Raw genomic sequence first — 9,829 nt, 5'->3', positions numbered from 1 at the left:
CCCTAAATTTGAGGAGAGGGGGGACGGTTGCTTGTCAATTTATTTTCCTACGTCCCCCCTAAAATTTTTGGGTTGAGAACCTTTTTTTTTTTTTTTTGCTTGTCAAAAATTTTTTGGTTGTCCCCTCCGAAAATTTTTGGCTTCCGCCGCCAATGCATCCTACTCCTGCCTTGTGTGTATGTACTGAAGACCCTCTCGCTCAGAACAGCAAGTTTTTTCTATGTTTTTTTATGTGCTAGTCTTTGCGTGGAGGCACACTTGTTGATCAAAGTTCCATCAGGGTCTGTGCCTGCAGACTAACCAAACTGGCACCATAGAGAGTTACATGACTGGCACCTGTATCGATCTCGCGAGTGTTTGTTGTCTCTTCAATGATGTTACCCTTTATTTTTTCTCCAACCCTAAGATTTTTAACCAAACTTGTAATATCGAAATGGGTTTTAATCTCTCTGACCAGCATAGTTAAAGGTTATGAAAACGAATAGAAAATACTACGGTATGTGTGGTAAAGACAATTAATAACGCCTTCAGCAAAAAAAAATAATAATAATAATACAAAATTTACTAAACACGATTAAATCGTTTATTTTTCTTTGCTTTCTTGTGAACGTTGGAGAGATATTATAAAAATGTCAAACATTCCAAACGAATAGGTATGTAATGATAATATCTTATAATATATAGGCCTATTTGGAAAACATTCGGAATTATAAATTTATTGTGTGCTAGCTTTTATCTGAATTTTTCCCCTCTATGATGCGGTTGTGTTTGCTCATTAATTCTCATTTATAGGCTTTCCATCCAAATGCATTTGAGTATAAGCAACAATACTTCAAATTTAAGCAAGTATTTATCATCAGCTTGCCTGGCACTTCCCCCACTTTGTTTTTTTTTAGTTGGTAATAACTAAAGCCTTGTTGTTGTTTTGTTTTTAATATAAATCGGGGGCCGGTGTGAGAGCTTTTAGTCACTGAAAATGTTGGATTGGTGTTCTGAGGTGCCATCGCGGCAACAAAATTACCTGACGAAATTCGCTTTGGTGCAGCCAGTCAGACACATCGATTTTTTTTTCTACTCATTTCAAACACTATTTTTACCTCAACAAATAACATTTAAAGCATAATTTGCAGTTATCATTCAATAAAATTTATAGTACTGAAATAATATAATGTTGAAATTACTTATTCAATTAAAATTTTTCCAAGCCGTCTCTGGTGTCCTTAAGAGGGCATGTGTTCTAGATAAGGAATGAAAATATCCATTTTATATCAGTTATATATATCATCAAAACCGGATAACAAATAACGAAGTTCTTGAATTTTAAAGATTTGCATCATTCTGGTGAAACAGTTCTAGGCATGTCTTCATGAATATTCATTAGGTGGGCTGACCCACTTTAATTTTCTCATGTTATTACATGAAATCATAATCGTTTCATTTTTCATAAATGTGTAAATTATGTGTCTCCATTATGATGACATATTGGTTGCAGAAAAAATAACTAATGCACTTAATCAGTTGTCAATCCAATTGCTTTAATTCTTGAACCAACCTAAAATATAATGAAATACAAAAGAACAAGTGCGGATATGACATCATCAGCCCACATAATGAATATTAATGATGAAGACAGGCCCAGAAATGTTTCACTGGAATGATGCAAATCTCAAAAATTCAATAATTTCGTTATTTGTTATCCGATTTTGATCAAATTTTCAGCATTTTGTGAATTTTACTCTATTTATTGATCTTCAGCCCGGAGAAGCTGATGTTTCTCCTTTAACATAGTAAAGGCTGCTCCATACATCCATTCTAGAAATGAAAACTTATTTGATCGCCATTATTGAAATATATGTGATTTTATGAAAATTCGTCATTCCTTAAGCCTAAATATTTTTCCGATACTATCGATATCAAACAATGTCGCGGACTTGGAAGACAAATAAGAATTGCCTTCGTGAAAACGAAAGCGCTGATTTGTCGCCAATTAATTTTGCTATCTCGAAAGAATGGTCCTTGGACGTGTATCGCTCACCTCATCATGAAACAGGCCCCAGTTGGTTTTGGTCAACGAATGAGTGGTGCCAGTGGAGGATCGGGGGGGGGGGCACCTCCCCACATCCGGCCCGTGAGAGCCATAATCAAAATTTTTAGTGTAAATATATGGCGTTCTGACACAAGTGTGCCCCCTCCCCTTGAAAGTCACAGCATGTAGGCCTATTTTTAATGGGAATATGGCGTTCATATACACATATACAATTCAGCCAGTTGATATGGAAATTCACCCCCAAAATATCGTATCTCATATGATTAATGAAATTGAATGAAAGTTATAATAAAAAAGAAAGACTGATGGAAGCTAACCCTAAATAAAAAAAAAGAGCATGAAGGCCCCCGCCCCCATGAAAAATAAACTAAATAAAAAAAAAGCCAAAGTAAACTTTGACTCATATTACCATGACAACGCCAAAGCTTACTGTCCCGGAGGGAGGGGGGGGGTCCGACCCTTGAAGAGGGGACAGCATCCGTGAGCCTGATCGTCCTGAAAACAAAAGCACCTTAATCAGGGGGGCGTTTCATCAACATTTTCGTCCGACAAGTTGTCAGATCTGACGACTTTTCGTGATTTTGATTGGCTGATAAGCACTGTTCCTATGGTAACTGTCGGATAAAACAGAACTTGTCGGATAAAACGTCCGACAAGTCCTTTCATGAAACTCTCTCCATGGATTCAAGGGCAGGCCGGCTATTGGACACTTTTAAACCCAGATTTTTATGCAGATGTCTCCCGATATGTCCAGATTTGCACATCCTGAACGTGGATTTTGGTGCAGATGTCTCAGATTTGTGCATTTTATAGACCAATTAATGTGAGGGGGGGTCTTTTCCCCATCTTTAAAGTCTTTGTTCAGCACCTACCTGCGAAAACACCTCATATTTTCTCTTTTTTTTAAATTCCTTTCCAATGGCAGTGACTCCCACCCCATCCCCTCCCACAAGCAAATTAGCTGCAACCCATTGCCCCTTCGGCATATGCCACAATCTTCATTTTTGGACAAACAAGGGGCACATATGACCCCACGACCCAGACCCCCCCCACCCACGCTTGCATGATTGTGTTTAATTTGTCCTTTCGAAATCATGGGTATTCATATTTGATGATGGTGGTGATCATGATGATATTATTGTTGATGACATGTACAGCGAATTCCTGATATTTTTGTTCTGTTACTCGGGGGAGACGAGACGAGTCCCTAAGTTATAATTAGCTAGCTCCCATAGGCTGCTATACAGAATTCGAAACTACCAGGGGTCGCGGAACGGGGGGGGGGGGCTGGGGGCTTCAGTCCCCGCACTTTCCAAAACCGTGTACAAAAACGTAAAAATTACCATCTGATTGTGATTTTTTGCATGGTCAGCCCCCCCCCCCCCACTTTCAAAACCGTTTCGCGGCCCCCGACTATTTACTACAGAGGGTACATGATGTCAGTGTAATTTGATAACGAGGCAATTTAGAAGGCTACTACTGACTGTATTTTTTTTAATAAAAAGAGGATTGATCATTCACCTTCTATATGTCTGTAAAGCGCTTAGAGACGTCGTTCCGATGTATCAAGCGCTATATAAATGCGGAATATTATTATTATTATTATAGACAGTGGCATAACAGGTGGGGGGGCAAGCTGCCCCCTGGCGGATTTCACCGGGAAAATAAAAAAAACGGGAAAAAGGAAAAGGGAGGGAGAAAGAAAGGGAAAGGGGAAAGAAAGGGGAAAAGGAAAGGAGGAAAAGGAAAAGGAAAGGAAAAAGAATTAAATAAAATGGAAAATCTATCACAAAATTTAATTTCATTAGGCAATTTTTTGCGACTTTTTACCAATTTTCCCACATTGCTATGTTTTGCCTCCTCAAAATATTTGGTTCAACTGAGTTGAATAAATGTTTTGTGTAAAAGCTATATTATACCCGCGATTTTATTAAAAAATAGCGGCAATCGGCGAGGTCTAAATGGCTGTGATATCAAGAAGTTCCGAGGGCTCTGCCCCGGACCCCGACCGCATAGCAATGCCGTATATGAATATGGAAGGGTTGGGCCATGGTCCCCAAAAATTCTACAACAAAGAAAAAAAAAGGAGGAAAGAAAAGCAAAAGAAAAGGTAATGTGTAGGATATGATTTTATTTACTGAATATAATGTCAAAAAATATCTCAAAGTTAGATTCTCATGAAAGGTGATTTTTTTTCTCGCTCGCTTCGCTCGCTCGGGACTTATATTAAGCAGCTTTTTAGCACATGCGCCCATCTTTTTTTTACTCTATCACGCACGCTACTGCCGCAAATAATCCTATTCACAGTGGAGTACTGACCACAAAAATGAATGGAAAATATCATGTCAAAATCTATCACGAAATTGGATTTTTGTATTAAAAATGACAAAAATTTTGCTTGCTCGCAACTTATTTTTTTAAAGATAAATTCTGCCCGATACGCAATATCTGGCCCTCTCAAAATCGTCGCCTTCTTACACCTGTGCATGATATGACCGGGAAATTTTTGGCTCTTGCCACACCCCCCCTGGCCATTGACCCCTGTTACGCCGCTGATTATAGATGCAATGACATCCTTTATCACAACCCCATTTCTCCACCATCATTAATCTTGATCTAACATTAAACATAAGTTATATGGATGATCGCCTTCATCGCTAAATGTAACTATCTGCATAAAATAATGATCACTGCAAATGAAATAAGGGAAATGAAGCGTTATCTCAGAAGCGAGTAGTCAGTGTGAGACTGATTTTATGAAAGAAGGTCGCACAATAACAAATAAAATATCTTAAGTGAATTAAAAGCAATAGTACGTCTAGATAAAATGAGATATACAAAAAAAAGGATTTTCTAGAATAAAGAATCCTTCATTAATTGTCCCTGATCAGCGAAGTAAATACTCTCTATTCATGGGCAATGTAGCCGGGAAGGGGACACTGAAGGGAAAATAAAGACGAGAAAGTTCCCATGCCATCCGCCCCTCCCTCCATTACAATACACTGACATAGCCTCTTCCTTTATGTGTGACATTGCATATATATTTTGGTCGCACTGCCAAAGTTATCTGCGTAGTATGAAATCTGGACATTCAAACGTTCATAACCTTCTTATTAATTTTTCAATATTTCTAGTACTTTCATTGATCTTATTCTTTGATTTTCTGTTTCACACAAGCTAACTGATCCAAGACTTTCGATTTTTGAGGGTTGTCATAACATATTATCTTGTGCAGGGCCCGCTTGAAAATCAGCTTGTAGTTGCAATGGCTACCCTTGGAAAATAAGAGTTATCGTTATTATCCTTTTTTTAAATAAAGAAATACTTTGATTCCTAACAGGCATAGAATGAACTGTGTGATTGTATGATGGAGCTTGTTTTTATGTAGGCCCTATATGTTCACGAAAGAGAAATAGAGGGGGGGGCGTATAAGGTCAGTAGAATCCTTAATACATTTGACTTCTCAATAGAAGCATTACGCGAAAAAATGAGAGAAAACATTGAAAAAAATAATTTCCGCCTTTTTATAGATTTTTTTTTCTCTGTAGCCTATTTTCTTCTGGAGAATAGGAAATTATAGGAAGACAAATAGTGAACAACAATATCGATCACTGCATTGACGTTAAAAGTGTCATGGTCAAGAAGGGCTTTCCCTTTCATGAAAGTGAATCCAAACAATGAACTAACACAGAGAAATCTTTAAATGACCCCATCCCCTCTCACATGCCCAGTAAATATGAACATTCATTGATATTTCCCCTTTTTGTATTTGTTTTGAATATCGTAATACAGGTGTGGCGTTATCATTCAAATAAAAACAAAACACCTAGTATTTTCAAACACTAAAACGATGATAAAAAGTATCTGGTGAAATAATTCATGCACTTTCTCAATTTAACACGGCACCATACTCTATGCACGGCACTGATAAAACTGGACGCATTTGTCGTGCGCATGCGTGATTCATTATGATTAGCCAATCGAAAGAAAGACAAATCCACAGATTTGAACAAAACAAAAAGTATACTCAATCTGAAGATTTGTTTTCTTCCAAATACCCTTTCATCATGGTAATTCTACTGCTATCGTCGCCGTCATGTTGCGAAGTTAAAAAGTTATAGTTACCACAGCAACAGTACTTCTCACCCAATCAAATTCAAGGATTCATCTGATATCGTCGGTGGTCAGTCTTCTGTTGGTGCAAACCTTCGGTGCCCAAGCGGATAAAAGTGGAATCATATCGAGAAACGGAGACTTCTGAGACCAAGAATATCACCTCAAATTTATTGATGATATATTTAACCTCTCCACCTTCAAATATTTTGACTGTTGACAACAACTGCTCATTTTACAACATAAGGGTAAGTAGCGTTTGAGTAATACTTCCAAGTGTAGCGATCGAGTAATACGGTACTCATGCAATTAGTTTTTCGCCCGTGCATTATTATTTTCCACATAGAAACCTGTAATTTATTTTGTCCATTACACATTTGCATGTTCCTACAAAATTAAACAAACGACACTGGGACATAATCTAAGTGTTAGACTTGCATTTGAATACAGACAACGCCGTTTAAAACGCAATGAGTTAAATAGGCCTACATTATGGGATTTATAGAAGGTTCAAATTTCACCACACTTTGGGGGGAAAATAAGGAGAAAATTTGTAAATTTATGCTTTTATTGGACTTCTGGGTTGCATGTAATACATTTTTAACAAATTTCAAGTAGGACACACAGTACAGACCATGCATTAATTACGAGATAATATTTGTATGTATCATCCAGCGCTTTATATGGACAAGGTAACAAATAGATTATTTATGTCATGTACTTAGAGTTAACATGGTTAAGGATAATAACAAACTGTCTGCATTTCAATTTCTTTGTTCTCCCTCAAATAAGCTTTGAAATTGATGATTAAAATGGTATCATTTTGAAATATATAGTGTGTGCATAAATTGTTCCACAGCTTAAAAAAATATTCTATCTGGAAAAATAGAATCCATTTTTTTTTAATTCAGTGGCATTTCCTGGAAGCTTCTTTTTTTAATACAAACTTTGGGCAGAGCAGACACCAGAAATTAAGGGATTTGAGTCCTTTTTGTCCACGCACCTCCCAAAATAGGGATAAAAGCAATAATGAGCGCGAAGCGCCAAATTCTTGAGAAACGTACTAGGGAAACATTTATTATAATGTATTTCCTAGATCTGTAATTTCCCAAAATGACTTGAAAAAGGTTTAGATTACCACGTGCATGTAGGCCAAACTATCCATATATGTTCTTATTTTTATAACTCTTCTCAATTGGAAAAGCTGAAAAAGCATGAGGGAATTAAGATAAAGGGTAAAGATAGAGAGATAAAGAATAAAGAAAGAAGAAATGAAGTAAGAAATGAAGAACGAAAAAAAAAAGAATGCAGAAAACTGAATAACATCGTATTAATATACCATTCTCTTCGTATCTTTTATTCATTTACACCGTTGCTCTCATCCCCTCGATATTGCACTCTTTTCAAATAAATAAATCATTAACTGAGCTTGGTCATACAAAGTGATCATATTCTTTTTATTACATATCTATCTACATATCTGCATATTTATCTCAGAACTAGCTGATAGTACTTACTTTAACACACGACTACAATCCTTTTCTCACAGGTTCTTTGTACACGTGTCTTAAGGATCATGTATCTCACGAGGTTAGTGGAGATGTATCTTTATATCTCCATAGCAATGAGTCTGGAAGCCTTGTCTCTGGCATCCTCAGCGACAACTGAGAACACTTGGGGAACAAGTGTGAGCTCTACTGATATTCTTGATGCAACTGATCAAGGGTTCGCGTTGGAAGAGGACAACAGTGATTCCTTGAAAAGTCCGAATGACACGCTGCATGAAGAGCTTGACGATAGATGGGACATTACGACAGTAAGCTTCGAATACACTGTCGATGATACAACCAAGGTTGGCCCATGGTCTTGGTACCCAATATCTTGGACATGGGTTACTTTTGGAGAGCTTTTCGTTGGTCTGGTCGGCATCATCGGAAACCTCTTGGTAATCATTGTTCTCTTTCAACGGCGAGCTAATAGCCGATCTACGGACACCCTCATAGGCGCACTTGCTGTGGCAGATCTGTTTACTTCAATTGCGTTGCTACCCGTCCAGTCCGCCAAAACAGTTCCCGTATCTTTGTACGGACAGGTCTACTGCAAACTGGTCTGGCTTCCAATGTGCTTGTGGATTTGGACCTTCATGTCAGGGTTCGTGCTGACTGCTATCTCTGTTGAACGCTACATCGCGGTCACTCATCCGATCTACTTTAACAGGATCTTGACCAGACGACGAGTATCTGAGGTGGTTGTCTTTTTATGGATCTTGTCTATGTTGATATGCATTCCGGGTACCTTCAGGGTTGACGTCGACAAAGTAAACCGTCGATGTGAATTTTTGGAAATACCATACGAGGTTGATGTGGCCTTTTCTTTCTATGTAACAATGGTTCAGTCGTTCATACCAACCATCATCATGGCCGTTACCCAAACCTTAATCGCCATCAAGCTCAAAGCCCAGTCGAAGCGTTTTGAAGGTTCTAAATCACACCACCTTGCCGCCAGCAGAGCTGTCATCAAGATGATGTTCATCGTTATCATCGCGTACATTGTTTGTTGGACACCCACTAAAGTTTTGTTTTTGATTACAACAGTGTTCCGTAGTCAAACAGAGTTGGAATCTCCGATTTCCAAATGCTTCTTGGTTCTAGCTGCTCTCAATTCCAGCATCAATCCCATCATCTACAGCATCCGTTACCAGGAGTTCCGCAGCGCTGTCAGGGACTTGATTGTCGGGGGAAAGGTTCAGAGTAAAGCGATGTTCGATGATCCCATTGTCAATACCGACACGACTAACGATGGATCTGCTTAAAGCAACATATTCAAACATGAAGTTCGCAAGGTTTTTAATTGCATGTTATTGTAACAGGGTGTTACTAAAGGGAGGATCGGAAGTCGACTAAAGGCCACCGCACACCTTACGACTGTTCGCGACCCGAATTCTGAACAAATTGCATTTTGCTCATTTTCTGAAAATGTGAATGGAACATAGTCATTATATTTGAGGTTGAAATTAATTGAAAGAATACTAATATAACCATTTTGAAAGATTGCAAGCCTTTATTTTGGAGCAAGGGCCAAATTAGTTTCAAATCGTAGCCAATCGTACGACTGCTATGACGTCATTACAACTAGATTTTAACTTTGCTTTTATTCTAAGGATGCATAGTCACAGATTTGAATATAAGTATTCGTACGATGATTTAGAACAAGCAAAGGGTTAAACAGTAAGATATTCCAATTCTCAATATATATTGGCTTCAAATTCTGAAATCGAGTCGCAGACCAATCGTAAGGTGTGCGGTCGCCTTAAGCCAATGTAAAATTGAAAGAGAAAAAAAAGAGAGTTAGGCCTATAAGTCGTGTTGATCATGTGCATGCGCCAGCACAGAGGATTGTCTTTTTTAGGGGATGTATCGTTGCCCCCCCAAAAAAAAAACCCACAAAAGATAATTCTCTGCCCATGGTGTTGATATAACCCTTTCATTAAAATGGGAAGAAATCGTATGATGTCTTGCCCCCCCCCCCCTCCTTATCAAATAGCACATATTCACATTTATCATTATTCACAGAATATGATAAAATCGGGAAAGTCGTTATGGTTGTATTCATAAAAAAATTGTATGAACCCCCCCCCACAAAAAAAAGTTAATATTTTTGTAATGGGAA

At 38.0% G+C, this 9,829-nt stretch overlaps 1 protein-coding gene across 1 annotated transcript; it reads left to right on the top strand.

Annotated features, from left to right (window-relative positions):
- The first annotated feature begins 7,736 nt into the window (after positions 1 to 7,736).
- LOC121432209 (somatostatin receptor type 5-like) lies at positions 7,737 to 9,046 on the top strand. The gene has a single exon (XM_041630063.1). It carries the CDS (start codon positions 7,737 to 7,739, stop codon positions 8,970 to 8,972), a length of 1,236 nt encoding a protein of 411 aa, XP_041485997.1. The 3' UTR covers positions 8,973 to 9,046.
- Positions 9,047 to 9,829: the final 783 nt, after the last annotated feature.

The sequence above is a fragment of the Lytechinus variegatus genome, chromosome 18, assembly GCF_018143015.1.
Source record: "Lytechinus variegatus isolate NC3 chromosome 18, Lvar_3.0, whole genome shotgun sequence".
NCBI lineage: Eukaryota > Metazoa > Echinodermata > Echinoidea > Temnopleuroida > Toxopneustidae > Lytechinus > Lytechinus variegatus.
This window is presented reverse-complemented; position numbering and strand designations above follow the sequence as displayed.

Coding starts and splice junctions, on each gene's coding strand:
- LOC121432209 (XM_041630063.1), top strand. CDS start 7,737: ATGTATCTCACGAGGTTAGTGGAGATGTATCTTTATATCTCCATAGCA.